The sequence below is a fragment of the Zingiber officinale genome, chromosome 9A (genome assembly GCF_018446385.1).
Source record: "Zingiber officinale cultivar Zhangliang chromosome 9A, Zo_v1.1, whole genome shotgun sequence".
Classification (NCBI taxonomy): domain Eukaryota; kingdom Viridiplantae; phylum Streptophyta; class Magnoliopsida; order Zingiberales; family Zingiberaceae; genus Zingiber; species Zingiber officinale.
This window is the reverse complement of record NC_056002.1, coordinates 85714783-85728235: the sequence shown is the minus strand read 5'-3', so window position 1 is coordinate 85728235 and position 13453 is coordinate 85714783. Positions and strand designations below refer to the sequence as shown.

At 33.9% G+C, this 13453-nt stretch overlaps 1 protein-coding gene across 2 annotated transcripts in view; it reads right to left on the bottom strand.

Annotated features, from left to right (window-relative positions):
- Positions 1–1030: 1030 nt before the first annotated feature.
- Positions 1031–13453, bottom strand: part of LOC122018465 (putative GTP diphosphokinase RSH1, chloroplastic) — a 47555-nt gene continuing 35132 nt past the window's right edge. For both annotated transcript variants that reach the window (XM_042575790.1, XM_042575791.1), the window contains 13 exons: positions 13275–13335; positions 13107–13169; positions 12840–12896; positions 12660–12761; positions 12362–12517; positions 8717–8848; positions 8553–8639; positions 8415–8486; positions 2720–2806; positions 2190–2646; positions 1675–1736; positions 1535–1603; positions 1031–1468 (listed from right to left, as the gene is read on the bottom strand). In XM_042575790.1, the coding sequence (XP_042431724.1) occupies positions 1370–1468; positions 1535–1603; positions 1675–1736; positions 2190–2646; positions 2720–2806; positions 8415–8486; positions 8553–8639; positions 8717–8848; positions 12362–12517; positions 12660–12761; positions 12840–12896; positions 13107–13169; positions 13275–13335 (1504 nt within the window). In that variant the 3' untranslated portion in view covers positions 1031–1369. The remainder of the gene's footprint in view (positions 1469–1534; positions 1604–1674; positions 1737–2189; positions 2647–2719; positions 2807–8414; positions 8487–8552; positions 8640–8716; positions 8849–12361; positions 12518–12659; positions 12762–12839; positions 12897–13106; positions 13170–13274; positions 13336–13453) is intronic.

Below are 13453 nucleotides of genomic sequence, written 5' to 3'. Positions count from 1 at the left end.
ATGGAAGCATGATTTATTTTATTATTATTTCATTTTATTGTTCAATAAAGTCTAGAATCCTTTAATTGTACATCCCATTTAAAAATAAGTTGAAATCGAACTACGAATACTTGAGTGATAATTTAAATATCCTATCGTGACATGAGATTCATAATCTCAGGGACTTATATCTTTTAATAAAAGTCAAAGTATAACGTGTGCCTTTGAGAATTTTAGAAAGTTAAATGCGATCTTTGATAAAACGCCCTTTAATTTTTACCTTGTTGTAGTATTAGTGAGCCCCTCGACATTTTGCTAAAGAGGCGGTCGCTGCTTTGTAATCATTTGCACCTGTCGAAGCACCTTGGAAACATTGGAACATGCTATGTTCCACCAAAAACAGCAGAAGCTTTCTATGGCTTCCTAGAGGAGGTTATTAAATGTCTTGGTTGAGGTCCAACTAAAAGACGGACTTTAACTAAAAGATTAAAATCAATTTGATAAGAATAACTTAGTGTGGATGAGATGACTTATTTCAAAAACAATTTGAATATGCAACTTCTGGTACCCAGTCAATGAATTGGATAGCCGAACGGAGAAACTCTAAAGAAATCCTACGAGGACAAACCCCTTAGTCGGATTCCCATTCTCTAGCTGTCGGAGGATTTTTTGGATCATAATCGTCTGAATTGATATCATCCGACAATAAAACCACTCCAACGCACGATCCGTAATTCATAATTTGCAAGTTTAATAACCTATTGGGGTTTCAAAACTTGATTTCCTATAAAAGGTTTTAATTTCATTCTTCCCTTTTTTTTTTTTTTTTTTTTTTTTTTTTTTTGATATTTTCTTATTCTATTCATTCTTGATCCCATGATAATTTAAACATCAAGAGATCTTACCAGGATAATTCCTGGCGAACCCTCCAACACGTGCTAGTCTATGTAGAAAACGTCGTTATCGAGGTCCAATAAAGCGATAGATTTTTACCGTGAAATGTAACATCGTAAACTTTGAGAACATCCCTCATAAGCTTGGATCAAAGACAGACCAATATCAGGAATGCTGTAATCTATAAACTATCAATACAGTTGCAATATTAGCTAAATATGTTCCCAATAAAAAGCCTTTACCGACTTTGTTAAAGGCTCAAACACTATCGTTTATCCCGTTTACCTATTTACAATATTCCCCCTGCTAACATGCTAGTTTAATTAGCTGTTCTTATTTATTAATATAAATTTCAAAAAATCAATTGGAAATATCCCTGAAACTCTAAACTATAATTCCCTCTCATTTCAAAAATAGTATTTTCAAAGCACTTGCCTCTAAATTATCTGAAGCTTCTTTTTCTTTGTCCACAGGACTGGACTTCAGCTATCCACACTCAAAGAAAATTGAAATCATCCACAGGACTGGACCAGCTACAACCAGCAGACCATTCCAAAACACCTAGGATGACATCGACGCTTGCACAAGCATTCACCTACAATAATCTCGTATATAAGACAAGGAACAAGAAAAATAAAATAACTTATGAAACCAACCATACCAGGTTTTCATATAATCCTTCGAAATGAAACAGAATAACACCCATACCCCTTTTTCTGTCAATCTCTGCCTGTTTCAGTACATTGAAGATTAGGTTGATATGCACCAAAATAACTCATATGAAGTTTCATTATCACTAACCACACAAGAACATATCCTGATTCCAGCAGCTGTCAATGCTGATGTAACTTCAGCCATCATGCCTACGAAGAGAGTACATAGATTAGGAGAATGGGTTGTAAATGGAATATGATGAACGTTGTTTCTATTCAAACTTTATAATATCAGACAACATAGAACGAACAAATTCATTCAGTATTGCTTGTTATCTTTACCAAAAAGGGAAATGTAGTAATTAATTGTCATTTAATGGTATTATTATGCAGGAAAGTAGCAGTGAGATCTTGGATGCATTCCATCTAGACCAAATAGAAAGGAACTGAGATTCAATGGATGTTCCATCTAGACAATACAGACAAGACAGTGAAAACAGAAAGAGGGAGAGAGCACATGAATCCATTCATCGCTCCTACATCACGAATCCATTTTCATATTGCTTTCTCGCCCCCTCCCTTCCTGCTCCTATTTATATGTCTAAGTAAAGCAAGCCTTAATATTATAAATATAAAGTGCTTGGAGAATAGAAATGATGCTACCTTTGCGATCAATACATGCAACGTAAAACCATTGAACTGACTGCCCTTCCACATCGTGCCACAATGCGATTTTACCTGCTTTCCAGCTTTCTAAACCAGGCAACACTTCTTTGTATGTAGGAATCTTTCCATATATGAACTTTGTAAGAGCATGGTCACCAATCATTGGATTACCATTGATCTTCATACTCATTTTCTGTGCACTCTTGTTGGGCTTTCCATTGATTTTAAGCAACCCAACATTGTTCTGAATTGGCACGAGGTTATGCTTTGTTTTTGCAGAAGTTGATTCTTCCACAATTGCAAGAATTTTTTCCCATATGGATTTTCTTTCACTGGGTAAAGACCTAGGGAATGTCTGGTCGTACTCACTCCCTCCCTTGAGATCAGCAACAAAATCATCTACTGCATCTGCAGTTATTTCAGTTGCAGCAAGTGCAGCTTGCTCTCTCAAAAACTGGTAAAGATACAATGGTTAATGAGATAACTCATCCAATAGTAATTAAATAAATGTGAATAAGGACTCCTACTTTCATTATCTTATGTCTAGCACTGCGAGTTTTTGCATGCTGCAGCCATTGCTGATGCCTCTGGAAAGCTGACTTGCTTGATAAAGCCTAGCAAACAGAGAATTATATTTAACTAATAAAGTAAAGGGAGATCAGGAAACACAACACTCAGAGAAAGGATCAGGTAACTACACTTAGTCACCAGGAAGTGACATTTTAGAATTGGTGAAGTGAGAGATAAATTACGCTGATTAAAGATATTAAGCAAATACACTCCACTTAGTTTTTAGTATAATTATTATGCTGGCAAAAGGCACAGTTTTAAATACAATTACCAATTCCTTACAAGAAATTATCTTGACAAATTAAATCAAGATACTAGGTTGTAGAAGTCAGAAATAGCATAAAATCTGCCAATTAACCCAATACGTCTAAGGTAACTGACAACTAAAAATTAACAATACATTTCATACCCATGGTAAGACTATACATCATGTTGCCTAATATTAACCTTTCATCTAGAGTTGATATGCTGGTAAACAAAAAAATGATGTGATAAATGCATAAAGGAACAATCTTAGCAAGGGTACTATCAATTTCTTGAATTAAATTATACTGAAGATGATTATATAGTCTCGTGAACCAGGAAGTTCTTTCATTTTGGTTCCATGTCTCACTTAAGTGACTCTTCTTGATCATCTTCACCAATGGGCATAAGCCCAGTGACCAAAGCATGCAAACCATTCATTATACTTTCAAAACAAAATTGAATACTCTAACAAAAGTTGAAATTAGAATAAAAATCAGAATAAGTACATCATATTTGACAACTATTATGCAAATGTAAAACCCATATTTTTTTAAAAAAAAATATTGCATCCACACTTCTTTTTCATTAGCATGCATTGCTAACACTTATAAAATAGTAGATGCAACATTTGAAATCTTGAGATGAGCTACGGTCCCCAACTGATTCAAAACTTGTTGGGTGCATCGAGTGATGGTGTCAAAGGGTGTGCCAAAAACCAAAAAAGAGAAGGGGAAGAAGAGGAGGAAGAAAATTACCTGCTCCATTGTGGACGAGGAGATGAGGTTATTGCAATGTAAAGCGAACTCGTGCAGAAATGAGAAGGGGGAAGGAGTTGGATTTTTGCACAACCATCTCTAGATCTCACGATGAACAACGACAAGGAAAAGGGAAAAGAATCAAACTGCCACAACACAGGTGTAGATCTCGCAGCAAACAATAACAAGAAGGGGAAAGAAGTTAGACTTTCATGATACATGAGCGTTGTCGGATTTTACAATGAACAAGGAGAAAGTGTTGGTGTAGGAGCACCAGAAGATCGAACCTGAGTTTTGATAATTGTCAAGGGTTCTAAGCTAAGTGTTATTATTGATCTAACAAGTTAAACTGAGTGTGCAGGAAAGTCCCACGGCAACTGACCGACCCACATCAATGATCTAAGCGCCCGGAGGGGGTCCGAGCGCCCGAACGTGGATAAACTTCAGGGATGAAGTTTCGACGAGAGCTCGCGTCAGCACAGTCTAAGCGTTCGGTAGGGGATCCAAGCGCCCAGACGAGACCATAAAAGAAGGCTTCGACCAGCAGCTTCCAAACATCTTCCGCTTCTGCGCATTGCTCCGATAAAGTCTCTACGACGCCCGAAAGTTGCTCCGACAATGACTACATTAAAAATCTGATTCTCCAAGTTGTCAGTATTGATTTATTATTCAAGTTACTTGTACTCAAATTGTAATCACTCTTGTAACTTTCCAATTGATTAGTATTTGTCTAACGAAAGCACTCTCACGTGCAGGCCTTGGAGTAGGAGTCATCATTGGATCTGAACCAAGTAAATCTTGATTTATTAGCGTTGTCTGCTTTCTTCCTTTCTTGATTCCGCTACCACTTGTCTCTCCAAGTCTTTTAAAACAAACGTGAAAGTCACAAGCGTTATTCACCCCCCCCCTAGCGCTTTTGATCCTACATAAAGGAGTGTGATTTTTCTGACACATGAACGTTGTTGGATTTCAAAACAAATAACTAGGAGAAGAGGAATGAGATGAACTTCCACGGCACACTAAGATCGCTTGATCCAAGGAGAAAGGGGAAGAATCAAATTTCCAGCATGTAGACATTGTTGGATCTAGCAACAAACAATGATGAAACTCACATGGACGAAAGAGTTCATGACGATGAAACTCTCACATAGATGAAAGAGTTCACGAAGATGAAACTCTCACATAAGTTTCTTGTGGACGCCACAAAATTGTTTACATTCTAATTTCATGTTTTGGGTTATTCGGCCTGTCGATCAAGGTGCATAACAAAATGTCTCTGCAGTGCCAATTGGCACTAATAAAATTCTAATCAATGAGTAGCTAAGAGTTTGAGATGGACACATGAAATTGCAAGAAAAATGAATAAAAAATATTGCATGCTCCTAAGAACCAAGTGCACTCCATGGATAAATGATACAATTATCTTAAGATGGAAAGGGAAATTTATTTTTAAAAAAAAAAATACATAGAAGCAACAAAGAAATGAGGTAAACCAATTATAATCAAATGTAATTGGGCTAGAATACATATATCCAACATGGATCCAAACTATCTTTAAAAACTTTTACACTTTATTTGTAGGGGCATCAAGTACCAACTCGATGTGTAATTGTCTAAGGGTTGATATCCATCATTAGTACAGAATAAATGAAAAGACTAAGAATTAGAGATAATAATTAGTAATGAAACTTATTGGAAAACTAAAGAAAACCATCCAAATATTAATCTAAACACAAACAAAAATACTAAGACAAACATACTGGTAAAATAGAATCTATTTGCTTAACCTAAAGAGTGACTCCTTGTCAGAAAGCTTAAACCCCAATTTCCACAACTTCAATGCTATCTAACAATTAAGTCAAAAGACATGATGAAAGTGGATATACAATTCTGCAACTATTGGGACAAACAAATTACCTAAATCATACATAAACTATGCAAGGTTTAAAATCTCGACCTGTGCCGAGGGTTTGGTCTCAGATCGGAAGGATACGATTTTGGTATCGTATTGTTCCGTGCTGATACAATTTCGGTATTTTTTTATTTATATATAATAATTATTAGATAAATATATTTATTGTATATAATTTAAAAATAAGTTGTATACTGATTTTATATAAATTCTTCATTATTAAATAACTTAATATTGTTAAAAAAAAATTAAATATAATTTTCTTTAAAGAAAATTGATCTATCAATAACTCAAATTAAAATTGATACATAACTTTTATAGTTCTCTAATGTCCAGATTAAATAATTATAATTATATAAATTAATATAAAATATTATTTTATATATAATAATTATCTAAATTAATTATTTAATTAATTAATTAATAATTTAAATAATATATAGTTAAAATAGAAAAAATATTAGAATATCAATTAAATATTAAAATAGTAAAAAATATAAAATAATTAAAAAAATATCAGAATATAAATTTGATTTATTACAATTTTTATAAAAATTTTTAGATTTTTTTTTAATTTTTTAGATTTTTTTAAAAAATTTTAAATAAAATTTAAAACATTAAAAATAATTTCAGAATATTTTTTAATAAAATTTATTAATTTTTTTAAAATTTTAAATATATTTTTTATATTTTATTGGAATAATTTAATTAGGATTTATAAAAGCCTCTTTAAAATATCACACTTGGGAATTGTTCCTGCTCCCCCGAACGCCCGCGCGCCCCGTGATGTCAGCGTGCCTCCGCGAGTCCTGCGACGGCACCAGAGGCGTCCAGCGACGGCACCGGAGGCATCGAACGACGCCTCCGGAAGCATCCAGCGGCGCTAAAAGCATCCTGCGACGCTTTCAGCTCCGCCATCGCGTCACAACGCCACGCGGACACCATCGCCCACAATGCTGAACGCCCCATGGACACCTGAGACGGCGCCGGAGGCATCCGGCAGCAGCGGAGGCATCGGACGACGCCTCACTGCCACTCAAAACACGCGTGCATGACATGCTAGTTTCGGTTCACCGGCGGAACAATAAAAACTGTCCATGCCGGACGGCACGAACGACATTTCAATCATTGAAACTATGTATATATTTCACTTAGTTCGATATTTCTTTTTGTTACTTTTTATTCCATTCTGATGCATCAGTTTATGTAAGTGTAACAATCAAATAAATTTATCAAATAGAGTTGACTGAAAATCCTCATGACCACCAAAGAAAGAGCCTATCAGCAGTTTTTGATAAAAAAAAAATAGTTGTTTTAGTATTTTTTTCACAAAATTTTCTTGTTCTTTTTCCCTTTCCCTCTATAGCTCATCTTTCCTTCCTTTTCTCTTTCTTCCTGCTTCACATAGACGCAATCTGCTTGTTGCTACTAGTAGAATAGCACCATTTGTACGCAAAGGAGACCAGGGATGGTGCATAAGAGGAGCACCTTAGAGAGGATGGGATAATAGTGATTCATCACCAATAAAAGGAAAATTTGAATAGGTTAGTGGAGTCAAGAATTTGGAATTAAGTTATTTGTATTTGGAGAGAGTAGCAGTCACAAAGATTACACAGTGAGGCAAACAATCTAGTACACAGATCTCAAACGCAACCTCCTTTGCCTTTGAAGATTAGTGCTGCCTTGTGCAATAGTAGCATGGAGCAAGTAATGGGAAAGAACAAGGAGGAAAGAAAAAAAGAGGAAAAAGGGAAGATTATAAATAGCAAAAGGCATGAGACATAAAATAGTTAAAAATCTAATAAAATATATCTTTAATACAAAAGGCTAAAATGAAAGTTCCTTATTGACCATTTTGATGAAGTGTATTTGACTAATGTGTATTAGTGATGGAACCACGTGAAGTTGATAAAAGAGATGAGGAAGTTTCTTACAAAATTAAAAGTGCACTTAATTTCTAAAACAATTTTTTTTCTAAAATTCCAAAATTATGTTATTTACTATTGTCCGTGTGACCCCATTTTAGCAATTGTTTTGTGATTCCAGCTCACAACCCTTGAATGAAGTCAAGAAGCAGAGTTGTTGATTGGTAATCACGAACAACAATCAACTTATGAAGCATCTCTCTAGTGTCACATCTCTCCAATAGTCAGGCGTTTGTCCAATTCTCCAACATGACGTCTCTCCTATGCTCTAGTATCTTCTCTAGATGTACATGATTTAGAGTTGCCGACCAACACTAGCCAATCAGCAAGAACCTCACCATTTAGCCATGCTCGACGCAACATCTCTGAGACATCAGTCTGGTTCTCGGGCATTTCTCCTACTTGCTACAGTAGTTTCCCTAGTGCGTAGAGTATTACAACTTACAGTCACAACAACTACCAGTCCACATCTCTCAATTGTCCAGCTGCCAGCACCTCTCAACTGTCCGTCTGACATCTCTCTCACGTCTCTACCAGCATCTCTTAGATTTTAACACGAAAACTTTCCACTTCTCTCCATTTCTCCTAGGTCTTCCCTTGAAGTAATTATAACACTGCATCTTTCCTATCAGTAACTATAACACTGATTTTTTCCATGTACTTATCAGCTATTTTCTTCTCCTATTGATTTAATTGTTCAGTGCCGTATAAACAAAAAGGGTTTGTGAGAGATAAAGGACAGTTTGTATATGATTTAAGCAATTTATGCAGAAGAAAATTACAGAACTAATACTTTGAGATCTAAGTTACTCACATTGTATGTGATTATCTCAACGACATCAGCATTGACAAGCATGTGCATGGGTGAAACAAGATTACCATTGACCTGAAAAGAGATGGACAGATATACCATGATTTTGTCAAAATATAATAGTAGCTGTTAAATGTGTACCTTTGCAGCAACCATGTTGTTTCCGATTTCAGTGTGAATCATATAAGCATAATCAATTACGGTGGCACCCTTAGGAAGGTTTTTAATCTACAACACATGGTATTAAAGGAAAGTAAATATGCAGCTATCTTGTTAAAGAAAATTACACTCCTTGATTAGATTACCTGTCCTTTTGGTGTAAAAACAAAAACAAGGCTACCCAACAGGTCTCGCATGACAGTGTCAACAAATTCCCTGGAACTCATGTTACCAACAAACTCCTGCTGCCATTCTCTGATTGCGTTGAGCCAACCAATCTGGAGAGTAACAAGGAAACTTCGACTTCATTAATGTTTTGATGGGTAAAGTTAATGTAGACAACCAAGTTGTTCTGAAATTACTAAAGTCTTGCATAGAGATGTGGTATAACGAAAAGATTAGACTTTAATGCTTCCAGAAATAAGATTAATCTAAAAATGAAAAGCTTCAAGAACTACAACAATAATTTTCTCAAAAGATATATTTGTAATCTGAACATTTAAAATCAAATTTTTTTTATGTATGTTAATCAGTTAGACAATACTATAAATTATATTTTTATACTAGTTAAATAATATGAAGATATATATTCATACATTTACAATAAAGTATGGGGTGCAGGTAGACCCGATCACGGTTCGGAATTGCTGGTTTGACAGTTCCCAGAAGGTCGACCTTTAACCTTAACTGTCGAAGACGGTAACGGTTCACAATTCGGAACCACTGATTCACAATTCGGAACCTCCAATTCACAATTCGTCACGGTTCAAGATTATTATTCTTTTTTAAAAAATTATTTAAAAATTATAAAGTTATAAAAAAAGGGCTTGTTCTTATTTAAGTTGCCTACGTATCATCTTACGATATAGGAGAATTAAATCTCATGTAGTTGGCTTACCTTTTTACCCTTTTTACCTTAGGAAGTAGCGTTAGCATTAGCGTTATTACTTACTTCTATTTCCCGTTCCCGTAGTGTTCATTCCTTGGGTATCAAATTCTTCTACTTCGTCATCTGAAAATTACATTCCTTGTATTCTTTATTATTTTTTTTTTTTGACTCTCGTTCAATCATCAAGTAATGCTTGCACTTCCAAAGTGTCGAGAGACAAAATAGATCGTCGTTCATCCAATTTATTACCTCCAAAACTAAACGTCTGTTCTACGGCAACGGTCTAGATAAGCTAAAATTTCTTTTGCGATAATAGAGGATAAGAAAACTTGAGCCTTCTGTGACCACCACCATAAAATATCGAAATCTGACTCATGATCTGCTTCGCTAAAATCAAAAGAAGTAAAATAATTCTAATTTTCTATCTAGAACTTGAGGATCCTCGTGGATATTTTGTTCGTTCTTTTAATAAAAGTTATGCTTTTATAAATTTTAAATTACTACTAGTATTGATATTTTGTGTTTCAGATATATTAATTTCTAATCCATACTTTATACTATAATCTTTATAAATTTCATATAAATGATTTTTAATATCATGTATAATCTTAAAAGAATAAGGAAAAGAAGAATCTTTTAATGAAATTAAAGCATCATAATACAAAACTAACATTTCCTATAAAATTAATAATTCAACGTAACTAAATAAATTTTAGGAATATAATAAAAATATTTTTCTCATTTTGCTTTCACTGCTAAAACACAAGGAGATAAAAATTCATTCATACTATGTTCATTTAAAACTAAAACTATACTACAAAAATTCACCATAGCTAAATGCGAAGTAGGATAATAAACATCATAAAATTGTTCGGTTACACCATTAAATAGTTTATATTGGTGTGAAAATAAATATATATTAATATTTTGTAACAAATAAATGAACATAATAATTCTCTCTTTTGAAAAGAATCTTATAATAATTGATATATTGAATTTCAACACGTTGGTATACGTGGAAATTTTCTAGATCTCATTCCATTACTTTTACAAAATCTACCCCATTGTTTCATTATAGTAGGATGTAACCATAAATAATAAATAACACTTTTAATTAGTTTAATTTGATTTTTCTAAAATTCTTAATCCATCTTAAATACATAAATTTAAAACATGAAATATGCGACGAATATAAAAAAGAAAAAAACTATCAATAGCAGGTTGACATATAAGTTTAAGTTCTTCAATACTAGCAGTTTTAAAACTAGATTTATCAAATGATAATGAAAATATTTTATAAGTTAATCCATATACTTCTAAAATTAAATATAATAATTGAGAGATATTGTGAGCATTGTGTAATTTATCAAAAACACTATAGGCTAATAAACGTTTTTGAATTTTCCAAGAGTTATCGATCGAAGGCAAGTCACACCCATATATGAATGCATTTGCTAATGATCACTCTAAATATTATAACATAAACAAACTTTATTAGTTAATTTACTAAATTCTTCAATTAAAGTTTTTTTCCTTGCCTTACTAATCTTTTAATTGTACGAGTGTTGTTCGACGAATACGCCTAGGAGATGGATTAAGTGATTCTTGATAAAAATCATCAAATGTGCATTTAGACCCAAAACTAAAGAAAAGATGTTCTACGAAACAAATCTACCTAACAATTCTCATAATTTATTATCAAAACATATAAATAAACTTAAATGACCCATAGTTTGAGAACGTTTGCATTTGAATACCATTACTAATCTTTTAACGGTACCTCCATTAATCGAGGAAAATCTAGACATTTGCGTTTGAGAACGTTCGATTCTAAATTTCGTCGGATGTTCCATTTTGAAGTGTTGTTTCACCCATAGTTGCCGCCCAATTGGAATTTGTAGGAGGCTTTGTAATGCTTATATTTTGTACACATTTCTCCATACGGAAGAGTGACTTTCTCAAAATATTTAATAAAAATAAACAATTTTAAAGGAATATCTCGAACCTTAGAAGTATCGTCATCAGTACTTCCTTGTATCTCGGATGTCGGAACTTGCTCAGGCTTATCATCCGTAAATTGAATATCGTTGTGATCCACATTCGGGTTTACTATTTCCTTATCCCTCCGAGATCTAGATGATGAACCTCCTTCCATTATAATTGAAGAATTGAAGTGATCGAGATTTTGGAATTAAGAGATGAGAGTAGAGAAGATGGTGTGGAAATATGAAATGAATGACCTATTTATAGAGTTTGGAGAATAACAAATAATAAATCATAGACATTAATAAAAAAAATGGTCAAATAATCTCAGCGGTTTATAAAAAGCAAAAATAAACTTCCCCCCAACGGTTGGAACTGCCGATTCAACGATTAATTGACCCATTGAACCATAACCGACCCAACCATAGTCAAATGGGTTACGGTTAAGGCCCGTGTAACTAGATCAATGGGTAACTGGCCCGTTGACATGATTACAAGTTCAAGTCGGGTCCGAACCGGACCTAGGTGCAAGATGAGGAAGAGTCGACAATGTGACTAGAGAGTGGAGTAGTGTGAGGCTATGTTGATTAGGGATGATAAGAAATATACAACTTCAAAAGGAAAAAAAGGGAACCCGCAAGAAAATTTGTCTTTTCCCCAAAAAAAAATAATGAAGATAAGCCAATATTACCTTCTCTAAGGTAAATTGGATAATCCAGTTTGAAAGCGCAGACTACCATGACAAACTGTCATGAGAAAATTCATAAAAGTTCAACCAAACATGGAAATCTAGATTTTCAGTCACAAAATTATTAGGCTGATCTTACAAGATAATTCACCCCAAATGCACCATAATTATCAAAATTATCACTGTGTGCCTACTTGAGTGCTTTCATATAGAAATGTAGAACCTACGTACCCTGAGAGCAAAATCAGAATTTTTCAAGCAAGCTGTCTTTCCTTTAGAGTTTCTCCCAGCAGGTATATTTTGCCCTAGCATGCTTGGAATTACTTTTCCACTATAATGGGCAGCTATTCCTCTTTCAGCTATTAAATCCATATCTTCTGTTCTTATCTGACATTCAATAAATAAAATAGCAAAATCATAATATAACTAATTCAAAATTCAAGGTACAGGGAGAAAATGTGGTGTTGTTGTTTAGCATTCCAGCATCAAATCCCATTCAAAAACAAAAAGCTTGTGCCTTAGTAGTCACCTGAACTTCTAGATGGAACATGCTTTCATAAAGAAAAGGCATCACTGTGGTATCGAGGCTTTGATATCCATTGGGTTTAGGAGTTGCAATGTAGTCTTTCATCTGTCATGTATGGAACTGCGTTAATCAAATAGTAGAAGCTATATGAGAAGTAATAACTATGCAGCTAAAGGAACTCACAGATCTAGGAATAGGAGTCCAGATTCCATGAACAAGACCAAGCAGATGGTAGCATATCTAGACAAATCAAAGAAAATTTTAGGGGTAAAAATCAAAAGGGCACCGTATTTTGAAAAAAATATATATATTAAAACCATACCGCATCCTATTTTCCATTTAAAAAAATATTTTTATTTCAGTATTGTTATAGCAGCTTAACTGTTATAATGTTATAACGTGTAATAGTAAGTTTGGACAAAGTTGCAATAGAGATTAGTGATGCATCACCTGCTGTGCACTACACAAAGGTCCAACTCCATTGCAGGATTTTGGTTTTATAATAATTCGGAGCTGATTATAAAGAAGAGAGAGTTAGCATAGGCTGAATCAGAATAGATGAGGCACATTGTAACTATGAAAATAGTCTTTATAATTACTTAAGCTCATAAGACAAACCTGAGCAATTTGGTTGATCTCACGAACTGAACGTTTAGATTTCAACACAGTTTTGTACACACTGTTCAGCAATAAAAAATTGCCCATGAACTAAAAATAAAGATCAAGAATACTTGTAAAAGAACAATGATGATAGGTTGTATGAATGGGAATAATGAGCAACTATTTAAGCTCGGTGA